The following is a 22,756-nucleotide window of genomic DNA, read 5'->3' as shown; positions in this document are numbered from 1 at the left end:
TAACCTTACTTTAAGTTTGCCTTCATGGAAGGTCATGCATACACTTACTGTATCACGGAAAGCTGTGATGGCTGAAAACTAAAATAAAGTTCCATATTCATAGGTATGAATTTCATGCAGTTCACATTTTTAATTCCCCAAAAAAAACAGAGCAGCAATACATATTCTTAATTCAGTTTCTTAAATATGCATGCAGGCAAAACTTTCTCCGATCTAGTTTTATATAAAACTTGAAGTTAAAACATGCAGTTTCAATATTGCTGTCGTTCCCCAGCTTTGCATTATGACCTTACTATTCTGAAATACTGTATAGACCACAGGAACATAAACCAAGTCCCTTGCTCCTCTTGAAACTATTGGCCCAGTGAGGTGCATACGTGGCTGCATTGTTAACTGATGTATTAATTTTGAGCATTTTAACTACGGGCCATCCAGCTCTGTTAGAGGATGTCATTTTTCATAGTATACCACTGTTACATTCAGTTATACAAAGCAACTGCTATCACAGTCCGAAAGATACTGCTGGGCAACCAGTGAAAGGGTGAATTATTTTTTCCTAAGCTTTGAAATCCTTGAATTTATCACACTACAACATTCAAAATGTTGTGCTAGTTGTATATAAAGAAATTCGGATTTCCTATTTTCCTAAAGAATGATACACAAATCATCTCCACTTTCCTCAGGAAAGCTATAAAGTCCTCACTGTATAATCCAAAAATATTGTGTTTAAATGTAACAGTGATAACTCTTTTCTACAGCAGGCAATGAATACCGATTTCACAGCTTCAACCCCAAAAATTGATGCCAATACATGTTACATAACTTTAGGGACTTTAGATTGAGGCACAGCAAGGCGTTCCCCTTCCAGAAAGTCGCCTTGGGGTAGCATAGCCATGGAGCATGGAAACAGCTGGCTTGTAGTCAACCAAATATGAACTGGTCACTTGTTAATCTAATCCTATACTCATCAAAATTTTGTTCTTCCCACACTCCCCTTGTCTCTCCCCTAGATTCTTCCTCTCACCTATTGCTAATTCACAGTGCCCGATAAGCCTACTGTTCCATTTGGTTACAAGGTGAACTTCATACAGACAGTACCAGGGATTAGGATTAAACTCAGTAGGCCAGTCTATTGGAACCTGGGACATGCTTTGATGGTCCTATCTTACTACTTACTCAAGCTTTCAGGTTCTGGAGGATAAAGCTGGGAGAATGATTTATTGCAATATTCAGGGGACAATTGCTGAGATTTTTTAGATCCTAAGAGCATTATTAAACCCTTGCAATAATCACTGTGCATTTGTGAAATAAGGTTTTTATTTCCTTAGAATGTTAAATGTTACTACATACCAGTCCTCTTAACAAAACCTAAAGAGACATACTGAAATAGCATAGAGCTTGTTAGTTTTCTTGAGATCAGGTTTTGAGATAAAATGGCCTAGTTAGTTTCTGAAACATAGAGGCATTAGTTTTCTTGTAGGAAAAGAAGCAGCCATGAGTGTTGAGGATATTGTTAAGGGTATGTATGCAGAGCAGTGACGATAATTCAATAAGTGCTTGTGTACTTCTATTGAATTACGAATTCTACAATGTTGAATCCTGTATCCATTTTGGCCAGGATTTTCTACTTGGCCTTCTGAACCATTGAATTGTGTAGAGCAAATCAGTCAGGAAACTCTCAGACTGCTTTGCTCTTTGGGTTTCTCAAGGAACCTCACCTTCAGGACCAGAACCATCATTTTGGTGCTGACCAAAACCTGAATGCAGAAGCTGGCATACATCACACAAAACATCTGTGAACTTGTCAGTAACCACATCGACTTTAGTTAGGATTCTGAGACATGAAAATTGGATTAAAGTGGATGTGAAAGCTTTGGATGTTTCTTTCTTCTATATGCTTCGAAAATGCATTTCAGATAACTTCTATTCGGAGCATTCAAATGAATTTTAAAAGAAAAATGTTTGATATTAACTTGTCCTATATTATAAGCACTTGGGTGATCGGGAAGTCTCTTCCATTGCCATTTTGGTACTCACATTATAAACTCTCCAGTGGAAGAGACACTGTTCATGCAAAACACCAGCAAAACCTCTCCAATCTCAGATCTCAAATTAAGCATGAATACCAGGATTGCCTAAGTCTGCTTATATTTTCATAACTAACACAGAAAATAATGTGGGGCTGCATGGGAGGAATGGGAAAGGGCAGGGAGGTTAATGTAGTAATGTTAGAATCAATTGGTTTACACAAGCCTGGTACCTGACCATACGTCTTGCATTGCCATAGTGACTAATAGCCCATTTCTTTCATCAGCTGTCAGCTGAAGGTTAACATTGCTGAGAGTTTTTGGATATGACATTATTGTGCCTCTTGGAATACTTCTATTTATAGCACTATACATCTTTTACAGCAAAAATTAATGCATAGAATTATCTAGAGCAGCATCTATTTGGTTTAATATTTGAAAAATTAAATACAATTGTCTTTGCAATTGTGTTAAGTTTCTAGTAAATAGTTTCAATATTGATATTACTGATGTTAAATAAGTAAAAAAATTGCTATTGACTTAATAAACTTAAAAGGCACACTTATTATAATTTCCCCCAATGATGAATTCAGGCTAATTAAGGATATAATTTAATTGTGTTGAGAAGATAGGGTGGGGAACAATGCCCAGTATTATTTTTAAGAGGCTACTTGGTTGCATTCATTTTCTTTGCCATCCCAACATTACTGAAAACACAGTAATATCTAGAAAACAATATACAGGTTAAAAAAAATGACGTACTGATCACAATGCGAAGCTACCGGCAATTTCTTTTGAATGTTCCTCAGAAACTAGATATTAATGTTTTCCAAAATGTTAATACATGATATAATGTTAGCAATAAAGCAAATTTTACCTGGAAAAAATCTATGACATTGTTAACACCAATCTATATAGTTGTTTTGGTTAATCCTATGATTTATCCTTGACTGTAGTAACATTTTGATTGTCAGGTATAAAACACCCTACACCTAAATTAACATTAATAATAAAGCTCAAGGTGTTCTGAAAAAAATCAAAAAGATTACTGAAGAATTACATTGCTAGTGATTCATCCCTCGAGGGATTTCATTTCACTTTCTATTCAACGTCTAGTACAATTTGCTAGTATCTAAACTATAACAATTTTCAGTCTGCTTCATTGTAGGATGAAGCATTCTTTTTATTCATTCTTATCAGATTCTCATATTGTCAACATGTCAAATTGCATTCTAGTCATTGGTTAGGAGGTTGAATTTACATAATTCTCAAATATAATTTTGCGTAGCATTCAAAGAGACACCTACTGAGAGATGACTTTTCATTAGAGAGGTAAGGATGCTACCAGATCTGGTAAATCCTTGGGGAAAAAGAGTATTTTCCATATTTCTGCTGTTAAAGGTCATATGAATTTCATCATTCGGTTTGGCCAAATTTTTATGAACAGCTGCAAAAATGTTTAAAATATAGCATCTGAATGTAGTCCATATAAAAGGAAGATAATTCATAAATCCTCCAATCCTGTGATGATAAAGTGCCTGATTTGCTATTTACCAGGCTGTACCATTTCTTCTGTTGTTGTATCCCAAATCACAGGCTAAGTGTTCTTGCACAAATTCTGTTGAGTGATCTTTTTGAACCTGTTTGCTGCAGCAACTGCGTAATAATTTTTCTGTAAGCACAAATGAAAATTAATCATTAGTCTTGCCTGCAGTCTAAAAGTGTTAGCAATTTATTCCTCTGCTATGTGACCTTTCATTATATGCAATAACATCCCATGACAACACTACGTATACTTGGTATAAACCTAACTTTGCTTTTTCCTCTTATTAGTATCACCATCGTAATCAGGAGTTACATATGGGTGGTAGAAATAATGGAGCCACGCAAGGTATTGAAACAATGCTTTAGAAAAATATCTTCACTATATTCTTCTGGGATTGTGGTATAATTGGGTCGTTTGATTCAAGCTGGTATACTTTACAAAAGCCTGCAGGAAAAATTTAACTGTACATGTTTAACTATTCTGGTAGGTACAATACACTTAGTATGATACAGTCACGGTCTGATCGAGAGTGTGGGGTTATTCAGTTTATCTCAGTGAATGTCCCAACTTAATGAAGGGAAGGGAAACACAACTTGTGATCCTTGTTGGAAAGTTGACATCAACTGAAGACAGGATCAATATAGGGCTTGCTTTTCCACCCCCTCAAGACTTAATGCAGAATGCACACAGAAGTCAAAGCAAATTGGGATCACAATGGATTAACAGCATATGTGGAAGTGCACAAATGTCACAGAAAGAGTTGGCCAGAAAGCATAGAATGTTAACACAACATCCTTTGCTATAGTATTCCACTGTGCCCAAAAGTATAGATTATTATAGAAAATTGTGCATGAAGTGGAATATGCCCATTATTACAGATTAATTTAGGTTATTTTCCCAAAAAGACAGGATCAGTCTGATCCCAGCCAACACTTCACATTCACTTCTCACAGGATGTCCACATTTGTACTTCTACAGACATTCGACTCCCAATAGACTACATCTCACAGATCATTGAGTGTAACGAAAACCAATTTCCCCCGGGATTAATAAAGTATGACTACTAAAATCTTTTATAGATCTGTGAAAAGAAAAAGATTGGTTAAGACAAATGTAGGTCCCCTACAGACAGAAACAGGTGAACTGATTATGGGGAGCAAGGACATGGCAGACCAATTGAATAATTGCTTTGGTTCTGTCTTCACTAAGGAGGACATAAATAATCTTCCGGAAGTAGTAGTGGACAGAGGGTCCAGTGAGATGGAGGAACTGAGGGAAATACATCTTAGTAGGGAAGTGGTGTTAGGTAAATTGAAGGGATTAAAGACAGATAAATCCCCAGGGCCAGATGGTCTGCATCCCAGAGTGCTTAAGGAAGTAGCCCAAGAAATAGTGGATGCATTAGTGATAATTTTTCAAAACTCTTTAGATTCTGGACTAGTTCCTGAGGATTGGAGGGTGGCTAATGTAACCCCACTTTTTAAAAAAGGAGGGAGAGAGAAACCAGGCAATTATAGACCAGTTAGCCTAACATCGGTGGTGGGGAAACTGCTAGAGTCAGTTATCAAAGATGTGATAACAGCACATTTGGAAAACAGTGAAATCATCGGACAAAGTCAGCATGGATTTGTGAAAGGAAAATGATGTCTGACGAATCTCATAGAATTTTTTGAGGATGTAACTAGTAGAGTGGGTAGGGGAGAACCAGTGGATGTGGTATATTTGGATTTTCAAAAGGCTTTTGACAAGGTCCCACACAGGAGATTAGTGTGCAAACTTAAAGCACACGGTATTGGGGGTAAGGTATTGATGTGGATAGAGAATTGGTTGGCAGACAGGAAGCAAAGGGTGGGAATAAACGGAACCTTTTCAGAATGGCAGGCAGTGACTAGTGGGGTACCGCAAGGCTCATTGCTGGGACCCCAGTTGTTTACAATATATATTAATGACTTGGATGAGGGAATTAAATGCAGCATATCCAAGTCTGCGGATGACACGAAGCTGGGCGGCAGTGTTAGCTGTGAGGAGGATGCTAAGAGGATGCAGGGTGACTTGGATAGGTTAGGTGAGTGGGCAAATTCATGGCAGATGCAATTTAATGTGGATAAATGTGAAGTTATCCACTTTGGTGGCAAAAACAGGAAAACAGATTATTATCTGAATGGTGGCCAATTAGGAAAAGGGGAGGTGCAACGAGACCTGGGTGTCATTATACACCAGTCATTGTAAGTGGGCATGCAGGTACAGCAGGCAGTGAAAAAGGCAAATGGTATGCTGGCATTTATAGCGAGAGGATTCGAGTACAGGAGCAGGGAGGTACTACTGCAGTTGTACAAGGCCTTGGTGAGACCACACCTGGAGTATTGTGTGCAGTTTTGGTCCCCTAATCTGAGGAAAGACATCCTTGCCATAGAGGGAGTACAAAGAAGGTTCACCAGATTGATTCCTGGGATGGCAGGACTTTCATATGAAGAAAGACTGGATGAACTGGGCTTGTACTCGTTGGAATTTAGAAGATTGAGGGGGGATCTGATTGAAACGTATAAAATCCTAAAGGATTGGACAGGCTAGATGCAGGAAGATTGTTCCCGATGTTGGGGAAGTCCAGAATGAGGGGTCACAGTTTGAGGATAAAGGGGAAGCCTTTTAGGACCGAGATTAGGAAAAGCTTCTTCACACAGAGAGTGGTGAATCTGTGGAATTCTCTGCCACAGGAAACAGTTGAGGCCAGTTCATTGGCTATATTTAAGAGGGAGTTAGATATGGCCCTTGTGGCTAAAGGGATCAGGGGGTATGGAGGGAAGGCTGGTGCAGGGTTCTGAGTTGGATGATCAGCCGTGATCATACTGAATGGCGGTGCAGGCTCGAAGGGACGAATGGCCTACTCCTGCACCTATTTTCTATGTTTTCTATGTTTACTATTACTACTACTAACTAGGTTACTGACAGCAGAGAGTAAGGCCTGACCCACAAAACCACCCTGATGTGATGTGAGGACTCTGTTAATCAGGGTCGGACGTGGATGTTACTCATGCCCAAGGAACAGCAGAAACTGATGCAGTTTGGCACCAGCAGCATCACAGGAGTTGCCAGTCAGCTTTGAACTTAAGGTAGGACTGCCTTAGGGACCCCAGTTCCAGGTTTTTTTCCTCAAGGTTTACTCCTGAAATCTTCCCTATGGATGGATGTAGCCGCAAGGCAGCAGAGGCTTGGGATACTTCTCCTAGATGTGCTGCCAACCTCGGCAAATGAACCCCATCTGCCTGAAGGCCAGTAACCCGCCTTTGCCCCTTCTGTCAGTAGAAATGGTTTCACCAGACTTAGTAGCTAAGCCACGCATGAAGGCCTGGAGCTAGACTTGGTTGTCAGCGGCTATTTGAGGTGCATGGCATTGGGAGCATTTAATAGGTAGTGAGAATTTGGCACTACTACCTCTACCAGCTATGACAACCTTAAGGAACCACCCTGATATCATTCTGACAACCCAGATCATTAAAGACCTGTTGTATTGTTTCTGCCTCTGATGATCAGAGGGATGGCAGTTGGAAACCATTTAAATAGTCAATCAAGACTTTTTGAACAATTTTATTTTTAAATTCATTTGAAGCCATATTCAATTACTGTTAAGCAGCTATCGACTCAGTGCTGGACTAACGCAGGTTTACCCACATCTGAACTCCAGTACATTTGAGTTTTGGCGCTATAAAGTGCAGACACAGAAGTCAAGAATTCTGTCACACATTAGCAGCTGATCTTGTGCAGAACAGTCAGTAACTGTAAGCACGATAAGGCCCAATATGTTGAGCATGAATCCAGCACTCAAATGCGCATGTTTAGGATTGACTTCGGTCTGTTCTTATAAGCAGTGAGTTCCTTAATTCAGATTTAAACCTTAAAGTGGATTTTTATTAACTTTTATGAGCATGTGCACAGGATTTACTCACATGGTCAAAATCAACTAAACGAAAGTGAACCAGGTATTACCTTCCATAGGCGCTGTAACATGTACTTCTGTAACATCACTTGAGATCTGAGACGAACCCTACACTTGCTTGCTTTCTCTGTTAAGTTGTTCAGCCATTTGTGTTTCAGGCACTGTGACGCACTGAACCTGCCACTGGTAATATTGGAAACATGGTGTTAGTGCTGGAAGCAAATTAACACAAGTCATTAGATAATGTCGGCACAATTTTCTTAAAATCCAAAAACCAGTTCTTGGTTCTGATTTCTTTTGAAAGGGAATTGACCAGAAAAATCAGTCTTGCTCTACAAATGCTGTGATAGAAGTCATAGAACACTACAGCACAGAAACAGGGTATTTGGCCCATCAATTCCATGGTGACTTGATGGGTATTTACATCATTATCATTATTGAGAAAATTAAGTTGCGGCTTTCATCTAATACCATCCATCTGAGTCCAGCATCAGCAAAGCCTTTTCCAGCTGGGTTAGAATTAACACAATGGAGAATTCAATTAATTTCAGAATTCTTAACATCAGCTTAAGAAGTCCCATAGTGAGATCATCATTGTGATTTGTGAAGAGATGCAAAGCGGTTGCAGAAGCAGATTAAGAGAATAGATGAGGACTGATGGAAATATAATGTGCAAAACGTTAATTGTGAAAAAACTGAGAAGTGTTGTTGTGCAGATCACGTTTGTAAATAAATCAGTGAAAGTTAAAGTGCAAATAGAGTAAGCAATTGGAAAGGCAATTGTCAGGCTAGCCTTTATTGCAAGAGGATTTGTGTACAAGAGTAAAGACATTTTCCTTCTCATTATATAGGGTCTGATGGGACACCAATTGGAATATTGAATACAGGTCTGGTCCCCACATTCATGATGTTTACTATTTGGAATAGAGGATGTGCCAGATTGGTTTATTGGACTGGTTGCGGTGGTGGTGGGCGGAAGAGGAAGTACTTTTCAAAGAGAAAAGTAGTGTGGATCAATACTGTCTATAGTTTAGAGGAATGAGAGGCAGGCTCATTGAAAAATACAGGACATTGATCAGATGTGTTGTTTGGTTTAGTTATACCAAGATTAAATGAAATGCTTGCCTTGCATACTGTTCCTGCAGTACACAGTGCATTAAGCTAGAAATAAGATAGCAATAATGAAGAATGAAGTGTAAAAGCTACCGAAAAGGTGCCGTGCAGGTAAATGATAAAGTGCAAGATTGTAACAAGGTGAACTATGAGGCCATAAGTCTGATAGCAGTGGGGTAGAAGCTGAACTTGAGCCGAGTGGTATGTGCTTTCAGGCTTTTGTCTCTAGTGCTAAGTGGGAGAGGGGAGAAGAGAGAATATCCAGGCTGAGTGGGGTCTTCGATTTTGCTGGCTGCTTTACTGAAGCAATGAGACAACAGAGGGGAAGCTGGTTCTGTGCCTCAAGGCACACAGTAATTTATGATTAGCTGTGAACTGTAACATAAGGGCCAAATGTGCTTTGCTGGACTTTTGCTATAATTGGGAAGGAGATGTCCACCCACACAAAATTAAATACAGTGGATTCCAGTTAATTGAGACACATCGAGACCAGTACATTTTGGCCCAATTAAATGGCTGTCCCATTTGGTCAAAGTTTCATGAAAAAGCTAAAAATGTACAAAAATGACAAACTACCATTTAACCGAGTTACAAATTACGTATCTAAATGAAATACAGAACAAATTCGAACACTGCCAATACTACTACAGTACTATAGTATTATAAAACCATAGTATAATATTTTGGGCCAAGACCCTTTATCAGGACTGTTTACTCTTTCCCACAGATGCTGCCTGATCTGCTGTGTTCCTCCAGCATTTTGTGTGTGTTGCTTTGGATTTCCAGCATCTTCAGATTTTCTCATGCTTGTTTACTTCACTCTACTCAGTTGTATACAACTGGGCCATCAGTTAATCGCGTACTTTAAAATTGTAGTTCCTAATAGTTGTCGATGGAGGAATTCGGCCATCGATGGACTGTAAAGGAACAAAACCAGCTCAGACACCTAGTGCAGGTAATGGACTGCCTTCATAAAATGCTTTCAAAAACTGCATCCTTCAAATCTTTATTTTCATTGTTATATTCAAGATGATTGCTGATACATTAAAATTTTTTGTAGGTCTTAACTTGTTGAAGTAGTGAAATTGCTTCATTTTTACTCCTGGTCGATTCTGGTGTCAATGCCTCAATTCCCAAATCTGTAGTGAGCAAAGCAGTTCTAAATTGTCTTACTGCTTATTCCTCACCAACTATCAATGACAAAAATCACTGCTTTTGGAACAGAACCACACACAGCTGATGGTATTTAAAGATTTCGCTTTAAATACGACATAGCATCTTAACAGCCATGGGCATGTGATTGAAGCTGGTTAGGGACTTCAGCAACAGTCCCCTGTCCCAATTAAGCAGCCCAAATAAACAAAGGGAATCCAGGCCATCTTCTCGATTAGTTTTGTTCTTTAAGTGTTGCCCCAAACAAAACAGCTGCCTGATTAATGGTCCAGTTAACCAGGATCCAGTATATACAACTGGGCAGAGTGAAGTTTACAAACACAAGAAAGTCTGCAGATGCTGGAAATCCAAATCAACACATACAAAATGCTGGAGGAACTCAGCAGGCCATGCAGCATCTATGGGAAAGTCTAAACTGTCCTGATGAAGGGTCTCAGCCCAAACATTGACTGTTTACTCTTTTCCATTGATGCTGCCTGCCCTGCTGAGTTCCTCCAGCATTTTGTGTGCGTTGCTTCTGAGAAAAATTTACATTACCTGCATGTGAAGATGTATTTCCATAAAAGTTGCTGCACGACCTAGTGATATTAGCATGTGTCAGACTGATTTTTTACCACATTGTGCACAGTTTAAAACTGACAATGAACTGATCTGGGCCATTTATGGATTGTCACTTTATATTAGCCAGCAACTTCTTGAAGCTAGTTCCAACAATTTGGTTATCAACAATTTAAAAACATTAAAGATTGGAGATTAAAGATTAGCTTTATTCGTCACAAGTTCAAGTTCAGGTTTATAATCACTCTGCTGAACGTAGATATAACCAAACGGAACAAAGTTCCTCCAGACCACGGTCAACCCACAATACATATATCACACACAGTACATAAAACAAAATATCACCATAAATAAGTTCATAAAGTATAATCCAAAATGCACGTGAAGTGTGCAGCACAGGTGAACAGTAAACAGCTCACAAACAAGAGAAAATCTGCAGATGCTGGAAATCCGAGCAACACACACAAAATGCTGGAGGAACTCAACAGGCCAGGCAGCATCTAGGAAAAGAGTACAGTTGACGAAGGCTTTTGGCCCAAAACGTCAACTGTACTCTTTTCCGTAGATGCTGCCTGGCCTGTTGAGTTCCTCCAGCATTTTGTGTGTGTTGCACAATGAACAGCTCACTGTCCTGGTGACAGGATCTTGGTGGTGGCAGGGTATTCATTAGCCTCACTGCTGGGGGCGGGCAGTGTAGGAGCTGTTCCCCACTCCAGCTGTCCTAGTCCTGATGCTCCTGTACCTCCTTCCTTGATGTTAGTGGGTCAAAGGGATAGTAGGATGGGCGGTAAGGATGCTCAACAACGTTTCTGGCCCTTCAGATACAATGTTACCAGTAACTATCACAAATGGGGGGGGGGGGGAGACCCCGGAGTTCTCGGCAGCTTTTCCCATCCTCTGTAGGGTTTTGCAGTCTGACGCCTTGCAGCCTTGCAGCTTCCATACCACACAATGGTGCAGCCAGACGGGACGCTCTGTAGAAATGTCTTCAATGGGGGGCAGGGAGCATTGCACACCTCAATCTCCTCAGGAAGTGCTGTGTCCTCTTGACTAATGAGGAGGTGCTATGGGTCCAGCTTAGATTGTCTGTTATGTGTATTCCAAGGAACTTTGCACTCTTTACTCTCTCCACAGCAGAGGCATTGATGTGCAATGGAGAGTGGTTGACCTTCGCCTTCCCGAAGTCCATAATCATCTCTTTTGTCTTGTCTACATTGAGACTCAGATCACTGTTCTCACACCGCTTGACAAGTCTCTCTTATCTCGATTCATCATTGTTGCCAAAGAGGTCAGCCACTGTTGTATCATCAGTGAACTTGATGACGTGGTTTGAGCTGGATCTGACAGGGTATGTACATTGAAGCATACAATGAAATGTGTATTTGAATCAAGGGTGTGTTGAGGGCAGCCCAAAAGTCCCACCATGCTCCCAGCACCAACGTAGCATGCCCACAACCTACTAACCCTAACGCGTACGTCTTAGGAACGTGGGAAGAAACCGGAGCACCTGGAGGAAACCCACATGGTCACAGGGAGATTGTACAAACTCCTTGCAGACAACTGCAGGATTTGAGCTCCGATCTTAGAGTTGGCACTACCATTATGCTAACCACTTGCTACCAAACAGCCCCACACAGAGTTTAGCTGACTCATTTTTAGATGGAAAGTTTAGCTTTCGGTTAAAAAGCTCCTTTTTACAGGCAAGGCGGATTGGAAAATTGCATCTGTCCTCCGTAAAATTGGATTAAGAGTTCTTGCTAAACGTGTAGCTAATCATAAAACTTTAGAACAGGTCTAAATACTGTTGGTTTGATGATAGGTGCTGCAGTCAAATATGTCTTTAATAGGACTAGCTATGAATGATGTAAAATTATGCAAAGTCTGAGAGCCTTCAAAGCAATCCTTGCAAGTTTCTTCACAACAGTGTGAATCCATATAAACACAGATTACTGTAAACTCTAAACCAGTAAGTATGTGCAACATATTCTGAAGCCAGAACAGTATTATGCCTTTATTTCAAAATAGGTGGGTACTGCGATTATAAACTGATGTGTATTTTTTACATTATGGTTTTTAAACAAACTCTAAGTATCCATTTTCATATTTCACAAGAGCACACTACCTTTTAATTCTGGTTGACATTAAGCATGTGGTGAAGTACTCTGTGTCAACCACAATCAACCAATATGCTCAACTTTGAATTTTGAGAGCAGAAAGACCTTTACATACTTTTTTAAATCTTTGAGTCATGAATCCATAAAATTCTCTGGACTGTTAATTATGGAATGACTAGAGGCACAATTTAGTTTCCTGCAAATGCACTTGGGTTTGAGCATAGGTAAGATTTCAAATACCAGTCCTCGACTGGGTGCTATTGATCAGCTGTTATTCATTTTAAGTGTAAAGACAAGATGCTCACAGATCCACTCACTAGCACCAAGAAAAGGCTGTTGACGCTCAGGTAAATTCAGCAGTGGGAGACGGTATTGACGATATCATGGCTGAGTTGGAAGGGAAGAGCAAAGGCCCATGGTTTACTCATAGTACCATATCAGGAGAATTGGCAAGTTAAATTTATTTTTATTTATTTTTAATGTCCTCACTGATTTAGGAAATGGAGGGTGCCTTCCATTCTCAAGGATACCATTAATGGCAGTTCCATTTATAGGACCCATAGGTGCAATTTTTAGTAAGGCTCTCTGTCTGGAATCTTGACAGCTTTCAAAACTGGGGACTCAACAAAGTGGAGCTAAATAAATTTGTTGTCTTTCCCTTTAAGGTTTTGCTATTCTGCAAAGTTCTATAATAAACACTTTGTAGAAGAGTGGAATATTGAAATTTGCAAAATGCATTCCAGCAGACAATTAAATGTCTGTCATATATATTTTGTAAAGGGGGGGGGGGCGCTTATTGGTTCCATTGTAATAGAAGCAAAGCGGGAAAAGGACGTTGTTCTTTCTTGTCTTGTGCATAAATCCCTGGCTCCTACCAGAGGATTTCTCCTCAATACCTATCAGAAGACTTCTGTTAGTTATCAAGTTTCCACAACTTTCTGTCGTTTTCTTCTCACCATCATTTATAGGAAAGAATAATTCTTCAGATCATTCCCAAAGACCAAATGACAAAATTTTCTTTGCTCCCAGGCGTTCTTCTATTTTCTTTAGTAGTTTTTGTTTATTTAATAACTCATTTTTTGAACCACATGTGCACAGGAAACCTGCAGATGTAGGAAATGAAAGAAATTTGCCCATGGAAGCTAAAGAACTACTAAAGGCTAAAGCATATCAGTACTGGCACAAGACTAATTAAAATTTAGGCCTTCATAAATGTTACAAAAAGAAGAATCACTGCAAAGAAAACTATGTTTTATATCTTACCATTTTTCTTTCACTATTAGGTTTAAAACAAATTCTTTTGCTTCCTCGGAAACATTTTCAAATCCTTCTTCATCAAATTCCCAGTCTGAATTGATAATATTGTTCATGGTTTCAGTGTCATGCTCACCCAGGAAAGGGGATAAGCCACTCAGCCTGGAAAAGCAAACATCCATCATCACTCACTGTAATGGAACAATAACTACTGCTAAGAGTGTCTCTGAAAGGAATGACTTAATGGGGTAGAAAGCCTTTTCCTAGCCCATGTTTTCTGCATAATACATTCAGTGCATGGGAAACTCAGGAGTTTAACAGTAGACAGCTAAGGGCTGAAATAACCTACATTGCTCACAAAGGATCACAGTCAAGAGCATACCCCAATCCTGACAAACATTACTCAAATATAAATCTACTTTTCCTTCTTCTGCCCATTTTACCCTCTTTCCTCCTGGAGAAGACACACACGGCCATTTGCACAAGTGTTGACATCCTGTATTGTGGGAGCCTATTTACCACAATATGCAGGCCCTGCAGGGAAACATCCTGGGAAGATCTGTGAATTCTTCAACGAGATAGCGTACGTGTTTGCACTACTGATCCTGTCTACCTTTGATCCTCTAATGAGAACTTACTCACAGGCCTCCAGCTTCTTCGTTCTATAGTCAGTAACCAGCTCTTTGGTTTTGCAGACAATGAGTAAGAGGTTGTTATGGCACAACTAAAGCAGATTTTCAATCACCCTCCCACATGTCGATTCGTCACCACCTTGGATTCGGCCAACAACAGGGGTGTCACCCGCAGACTTACACACAGTAATGAACTGTGCTTAGCCACACGATCATTAGTACAGTTTGAGTACACTTTATCGAAAATGTTTGGGGCCAGAAATGTTTCAGATTTAGGATTTTTTCAGATTTCAAAATACTTAATGAGATAGTTTGGGATCGTCATCATTTCCGACTCTGAATTTATGTGCCAGTCTTTCTCTTACTCTTGTTCATAACATATATGGCCTTAACAGTAAAAATTATTACATACCATTAATATACTGAAAACATAATGTGCAGATCAACAAAAGCAGCACAGCAGCATCGGGAGAGAATACCTGAATCAGCTGTTGAACACCAACAAACAACGGCAGGCTTTCAGTCTCCGCCAATGATGTTGCATTTAGATTAAAAGACAGTACACTGTATATAAGGTGTTATACAGTGTACTGTCAGTTTCCACACTCAGGTTGGAGGAACAGCATCTTATATTCCGTCTGGGTAGCCTCCAACCTGATGGCATGATCATTGATTTCTCTACCTTCCATGAACGCCCCTCCTCCCCTTCTTACCCCATCCCTATTTTTTCTCTCTTTCCCTCTCACAATAACTCCTTGCCTGTTCTCCTTCTTCCTCTGGTTCTCCCCTCCCTCTTTCTTTCTTCCAAGGCCTTCCATCCTATTATACTCCCCCTTCTCCAGCCTTATCCCTTTTGCCAATCAACTTCCCAGCTCTTGGCTTCATCCCTCCCCCTCCTGTCTTCTCCTATCATTTCGGGTCTCCCCCTCCCCTCCCACTTTCAAATCTCTTACTATCTCTTTTTTCCGCTAGTCCTGACGAAGGGTCTCGATCCAAAACGTCGACTGTACATCTTCCTATAGATGCTGCCTGGCCTGCTGCGTTCACCAGCATTTTGTGTGTGTTGCTTGAATTTCCAGCATCTGCAGATTTTCTCGTGTTTACACTGTATTTGTATTTTACTTCTTCTTAGGTTTTGTGTAAGGTATAAAAATAATCAGCATTGTGACTTGTTCTGGTGTTAGATTTTCATCAGCAATGATTTTTGCAAACTCAATGAATCTCTCTGCTGCTTTGTGATCAGATGCGTTATCTTTAAAATGCTTTAAATCTTTAAAAATTTAATGCTGTGTCACTTCTGAAATTTCTGTGAACAGCCTGATGAATATTCACAACTACCTTCAATTTTCAGTTCGTCATGATAGATCTTGGCTTGTTTCATGATTAGCATACTGTTAAGCAGCAAATGTTCACTCCAACACTGACCAATCCACTCTTTAAATACACAATCGAGATCTTCATTTTTCACTTTATGCAGAATTTTTCTACTTTTCATTAAGCCTGTTCATCACATATATGAGATCACTTCTCAGAACTGTTTGTAATGTACAGTGACCCGTACAGCATCCGAGAACTTGTGATGTTCCCAAGATTCATGTGGGAACTTCAGCACAGTGTGGAATATGTCAAGTCAGCGTTCAAAACAGTTTTGGATTTTGGAAATTTTGGATAAGGGGTACTCAACCAGTATAAAGTGAACAGAATAGGAGGCCCTTACTTATAAATACTTTTATAAATGGATGGTTATTCATGTTTCACAAGGAGAATTCTTTTCTTATACTGTTGTCAGTACGTAAATGTGGCATGCACAATTTTTGCATTTATAGATTCCGTTTCCAGTGATAGAATGACCAGGGATCTTACTCTTATTATTCATCCTTAATTGTGCTTGGGAAGGTCATAATGGACCTCTTTCTTCAACTGCTACAGTCTCTGTGGTGAAGTTTGTTATGTTTTGTAACTCCAGAAAATAATTAAATGAAAAACATGGGAGTCCAAGAGAACAAGTATGTTACATTTTTATTTTTAGTGAGGTGTGTGCTTGTGATGTGGTATACCATTCACATACTTTTATATATAACGCATAATGAATTATTTAAACAAACGAAGTTTTCAATAGGTACATTTAATGTCAGAGAAATGTATACAATATACATCCCAAAATTTTTTTTCTTCGCAGACATCCTCAAAAACAGAGGAGTGCCCCAGAGAATGAATGACAGTTAAAACGTTAGAATCCCAAAGCCCCCCCAACTCCCCCCTCATACACACAAACGGCAGCAAGGAAATGAACCCCCCAGCACCCTCCGCCGACCGCTCAAACATGCAGCAAAGCATCAATAAAGACACAGACTAGCAGTACCCCAAAAACTACTCGTTCACCCAGTATTTCGACATACCACAGGCTCTCTCTCTCTCTCCCTAATGCTTAATCAAAGGATATACTTACAATATTACTCAAATATTACTGAAATATTAAATACACGACAATCCTCTCAGTTTAGCTCTAAACTCCAAGTTAATATAGAATACATGCTATCTCAAATATGTAACATTTTGCTCTCTAGTCATCTTATATACACAGTATACTATATAATATAACTACTAAATGGACATCCGCAGCATAGTAAATTTAAAATTGTCCTAAAGACTTAATCACTATATGGAGGATTTCTTACCCTTGTGGGAAAACGTCTTTCTTGACAAGGGGAGGTGGGGAGGGTCACTCTCCTTGGCAGGTGAGACTTGTGGCTGTGAAACAATCTCAGGTTCTGGGGTCTGCTCTGTGGTGGTTGTAGGAAGTGACTCTGGGTCTGTAGGAAGTGGTTCCAACATCTCTGGACACCCAAGTACCCATTTTTAATCACCTCTGTCATCCCTCGCCAAGACTACTTGTCTAGGAGTGAAACACCAAACCTCCTTGTTGGAGGAGCCCTCAACTTGTCCTGCATGCTCCTCCTGAGTTTGGGTTTGAGGATATCCAGTGTGAGCACAAGGGACGTCCCAGGAACCACAAGGCAGTTGCATTGTTGGTTGTGGAGTGCAAGGAGGAAATTGGCAAGAGTCTGATTCGGTGTCAGTGTAGTGTGTTCTGCTGACATTGCTCACAGTGTGTTCCTTAGACGCTGGATAAACCTTTCCGCCAAGCAGCTTGGTTGTATGGTACAGATATAATATGTCTTAGTTCCAATTCATTTTCAGGAATGACTGAAACTGTTCCACAACAAACAGTGGTCCATTATCACCAACTAAGTGTTCTGGAACTGCAGTCCTTAAGAAGAGGTTTTTCACCACATCAACTGTGCGAGGCTGTAGTGGGGGCCATTGGGAACATTTCTGGCCACTTTGTAGCTGCATCCACTATTATCAAGAAATTTTCTCAGCACACTTGTGTAAACCTCATTTGTCAATAGTATGACCACAGTAAGTGATGCTTGGTTTAAATAATTCACACTTGCTGCATCTTGTTCTGAGCCCATCATCTTCTGATCTTTTTAACACTATCTTGAGATTTCGGAGATGTTCCTTGTCATCCTTACTGGTAACAATGATTTGTGCTAGGTAGCACCAAGTGCCTAGACAGCCTTTCAACACCTGGTCCATAGCTTTCTGCCAGAGTGCAGGTACAGATGCTACTCTAAAAATAAGCATATAAATGATAAAGTCTTTTGTGTTTACGGTGAGAAACACTTTGGACTCTTCTTCCATCTCCGTCCGTGAGTAGACCACAGCTTAGTATGCTTTGCTAAAGTGTTTCCCTCCAGAAAAGTTTGCAAAGATATCCTCTCTCCTGGGTAGAGGATATTGATCTACTTTTAGTACTGGGTTGATGGTGATCTTAAAATCACCACAGGTCCTGACAGACCTATCATTTTTGGCTACTGAAACCACTGGCATTGACCATGGGCTCTACTCAACCTTAGAAAGAATTCATTCCGCCTCCATGTGATCTAGTTCACTGGCTACTTTATCATGGTATAAAGAAATGGATGGGAATTGGAAAAACCTTGATGTGGCATCTTCACTTAACACTATTTGACCCTTGATATGTTTGAGCCATCCTTGAACGCTGCTGTGGCGTCATCCACTACCTTTCTTAATTTGCTTTCAGTTGATTCTATTGCAAGGCAAATGCAAATGGTGGCTAGATCTCCAATCAATTTGTCATTGTCTCAGTCACTCACCCTCCCACAATACCGGCCCTTCTGTTTTTACCACATCCAAGCCCAATGTGGCTTTTTGGTTGTTGTATTTCACTGTAAATAATGTCATTCCCACCGGAGTTATCTTCTGCAGTGTAGGTTCTCAGTTGGATATCTGCAGGCTTCAGTTCAGTATCTTTGAAATGTCGTTCAAAGTCATCTTGTAGAATGACTGAATCAGTTGAGGCGGTGTCCAATTCCATTTTAATTAATTTGCTGTTCACTTCTGGGGTAAGCCATATTGCTGGTCTCCAGTTAGTTTTTGCATTGTAAATCTCAAGGTTACTCAGTCCTGTGTCACTCTCATCAGTATCAGATTTTTCATCAACAGCATGCAGATTAGTGCTCTTCTGAAACTGCAACTTAAATTTTTAATCTTTTTCTTTTCCCTGTTTAATTTTTGTCTGCCCGACATGGTCTTTGTATGTGTTCTACTTTGCAAGTTTCACCTCTAAATTTCACCTCTGCATTGGTTTGGTGTATGTAAGCCCTGGGCACAATTTTTTGGCCAGTCAGGTTTCTTTTTAGACATTACAATTTTGTTCACAGCCACTTTCATTCCTGACTACAAATCAGTTGCACCTTTGGCTGCTGTTTCCATTGATAGTGATTTTAACTGCACTTATAAATGTGGATTGTGCTTCAGTTAGGACCCATTTGTGAATGCTTTCTTGTAAGATCCCACCAACTAAATGATCTTTGATTGCATCATTAAACCCATTACTGAATTGACAATGCTCAATCTCTTCAATGCAGCTATGTAAGGTGAAATGGACTCCCCTTCTTTTTGATTCTGCTTATGAAACCTAAAGCAGTCTGCAATCAACAATAGTTTCCGTTCTAAATATTATTCTCACGATATTAGCAAAACTCATTTTGGCTGGTTTAGAAGGAGCAGTCAGACAGACTTCTAAGCTTTTTCACCTATTAAACTCAGCAAAACTGGGACCTGCCTTGCACTGGCTATTTCATTTGTTTCAAAATACTGCTCAGTTAGTTCAGTACATATATATATTCCAGTTATGTATTATGCAAACAAATGTGTCTATCTTTCCAACTTAGTCAGCCACTTCTGTTTTTTTAAAATTTATTATCATTATCATATCCTCACTGTTTATGAACCTGTGACTGTTATCCTGTTTCTTTAACTTGACCATCTCCCTCCTCTTGCAAAGAAATGCACACTGCAGTTCAACAGGTTTAGACCTGGGAAAACCGTGTCTACTTTTCTCTTACTTTAGTGAGGCGTGCGCTTATGACGTGGTGGTGTGATGACATACAGTGTGCCATTCATGTACTTTTACTTATAACCCATGATCAATTATGTAAATGACAAAGAATACTTAATCAAACAATGTATTTTCAGTATTACTGACATAGTAAATACACAACAAAGTTGACCCAGTATCAACAAAGGAATGGTAATGTGTATCTAAATCAGGGTAGTATATGAAAAAAATTGGCACTTCAAACATAACAGAGCTTCAGAAGGTTAAGGTGAAACACTGGCAAATGAGATGAGTTTGGATGTGCGCTCTTGTTGACATGAAAGGCCTATCTACATGATGTATGACTCTATGAGTTGCGAATAGTGGCTTTCTTATGGAACAACTGTCCATCCCCTTCTACAGACTGAGGTTGTTGGCTTGGAAGGTACTGTTGAACAAGCCTTGGAAGATTGAAGCGGTGCATTTTGCAATGGATACTGTTACTATGGTATACTGGTGGTGGTGGGGGGGGAGAGGGAGAATGTTTAGCATGGAGGGAAGATTGAGTGTCAATACAACATCAATCAATGTTTTTGTACACTGCTCTGTCAATCGTTGATGTTGTTTGATTGAAGTTTTATCTTGAATAAAGAGTAAATTGAATACATTGACCCTTATCGACTGAGTGGGAAGGAGACTTCCGTTCTTCAGAACCGTCTGGGCAGACAGCAGCTGGGCTCCTTATGAAGTTATCTAACATGGATATAGACATCAAATAAGATGGGCCACTGGGCACAAGCACATTCGTTTCCCCCGCTTCTGAATAATGCATATCAGTGAGCTTATCGATCATGAGGCTCTTGGTACAGGTCTTACAAAACAAAGACTTTGTTCAATTAGTATTCCTGATGTTATTTGTCTGTTAGCTAAAAACAGAGAGCTAAAGGTTATATTGATCCGGATATGTAATGATATGTAATGATATTGTCAACATTTTTCATCAAACTGACAGCAAATTCCTGAGAATGCTTATGATTAGGTTAGCACAGAAATCCTTTAGAGGATATCAGTAACCCCTGTTCCATTGCTTTGGGTATTCCCTTGTATAATCAGCAAAATCAATGTTAAAAATTATACAAACTTTAAAATTTTATGAACTATACTGCAAATGTCCTTTGATTGCTGTGCTTGATTGCCAGCAAACTCCCAATCATATGTTACTTTTATGTCCATAGTTCACTTCACTCAAACACACGATTTCAAAGTTCTTTGGATCTTCAAATGAATAATAAATATTACATTTTATTTATTGAAATGTTACTTTGCTATTTCGACTCCCTTATTAATCTTAAACATACAGTATATTCCAACTAGTTTTGTGGTCTGCAACATGTTGAAAGCATTAGATAAAAAAAACTTTTTCAATCTCCTAGGTTGCAGACTTTGAACCTTCTCCAGTGTGTTTTGCTGCTCAGCTAGTTTGGTAGCGTTGTCGATACTAGATATCAGGGATCCCATTAATTCATTTGTGACCAACCAATATTAGGACAGGGAAAATTCATGCCACATTCATTGTCAGATCTTCACAGATAGTTTGGTTTGACATCAGCAACCAGCGCCGTTCTTTCACCCTTATTAAAAAATGCAGGCCAATAGCAAGAACGTGACCATCCTAACAACCCACATAATGTGGTTCTTTCCCTACTCCTGTATAAAATCGACTCTCATTCATTTCAATCTTAAGTCACTCCTTCACTTGCTCCACCTGGGATATAAGGTAACTCGCAACGTATTTGATACTCACAACATATAGGTGATAACTCCCACACTCCACATGTCCGTGGAGAACGAAACATAATCATAATTTACCACTTCTGGAGCAAGGAATTCCGGGGTACCAAAATTAATTTTTAGTTTTTCTCTTGGCTTATACCTGAAGAAAGAAACAATCTGTCTTCAGTTAAGAACATAGAACATAAAATATAGAACGTTAGAGCATAGTACAAGCCCTTCAGCCCCTGGATATTACGATGACCTTTTAACCAATTCTAAAATCAATCTAACCCTCCCCTCCTGCATAACCCTTCAATTTTGTATCAACTATGTGCTTATCTAAGAGTTTGTTACATGTCCCTAACGTATCTGCCTCTACCACCACCCCAGGCAGGCATTCTGTGCACCCACCACTCTCTGTGTAAAGAACTTACCCCTGACATTCCCCCCTATACTCCAATCATCATAAAATTATCAACCTTGTGTTAGTCATTTCTGCCCTGGGAAGAAGTCTCTGGCTATCCACTTTCTCTATAGTAAGATGTTAGATCTGTTCCACATTTTTCAAGTTTTCTTAACGCTGTAACTTTCCTTAAACAGTTGAGTGGTGCAGTAAAGGAGTGGAGTTAGAGAAAACAGAGAAGTGATCCAGTACAGACATAATATATTCTGGAACTTAGCACAATAAACAAGGCAAGTAAAGTGAACAGCAAGCATTGCTGAAACGTGCTCTCAGATTGAATTGGAAATTGCTTTACAGCTAAAAATATCATTACAGCTGGGTCCATACCATAAGAATATCTGATTCAGTTAATCAGTGTATTATCTCCACACTTAGATGTAAAAGATGTTAAAATAGTCACAGGCAACACACATCAAAGTTGCTGGTGAACACAGCAGGCCAGGCAGCATCTCTAGGAAGAGGTACAGTCGACGTTTCAGGCCGAGACCCTTCGTAAGGACTAACAGAAAGAAGAGCTATAGTCTTGGTTTGCACTTTTTCTAGCACATCATGTGTAACAGATCCTGAAACAGCTGGTATTGCATTTGGTAATGGTGCAGGATTACCTGGGTTAAGGTTTCAATTCCTTCCTACTGAATAATACCTCTGAATTTAAAGGGGCAGTATTTTAGTTTCTTTTTACCGTATATTTCAGATTGATAAATGTAATTACCTTCACAGCAACCTTACAGTTGTGTTTTCACATAATTTATACCAACA

At 39.6% G+C, this 22,756-nt stretch overlaps 1 protein-coding gene across 4 annotated transcripts in view; it reads right to left on the bottom strand.

Moving 5' to 3' along the window:
• Nucleotides 1–106: 106 nt before the first annotated feature.
• mylk3 (myosin light chain kinase 3) overlaps nt 107–22,756 on the bottom strand; it is a 95,504-nt gene continuing 72,854 nt past the window's right edge. For 2 of the 4 annotated variants that reach the window (XM_072279649.1, XM_072279646.1), the window contains exons 10-13: nt 21,566–21,694; nt 13,729–13,881; nt 7,558–7,690; nt 107–3,699 (exon numbers count right to left, since the gene is read on the bottom strand). In XM_072279649.1, the coding sequence (XP_072135750.1) occupies nt 3,625–3,699; nt 7,558–7,690; nt 13,729–13,881; nt 21,566–21,694 (490 nt within the window). In that variant the 3' untranslated portion in view covers nt 107–3,624. Of the gene's footprint in view, nt 3,700–7,557; nt 7,691–13,489; nt 13,569–13,728; nt 13,882–21,565; nt 21,695–22,756 lie in introns of those variants that run through there. The other 2 variants (XM_072279647.1, XM_072279648.1) reach the window with 2 other exon arrangements.

Source organism: Mobula birostris, chromosome 15 (assembly GCF_030028105.1).
Source record: "Mobula birostris isolate sMobBir1 chromosome 15, sMobBir1.hap1, whole genome shotgun sequence".
NCBI classification, from domain to species: domain Eukaryota; kingdom Metazoa; phylum Chordata; class Chondrichthyes; order Myliobatiformes; family Myliobatidae; genus Mobula; species Mobula birostris.
This window is presented reverse-complemented; position numbering and strand designations above follow the sequence as displayed.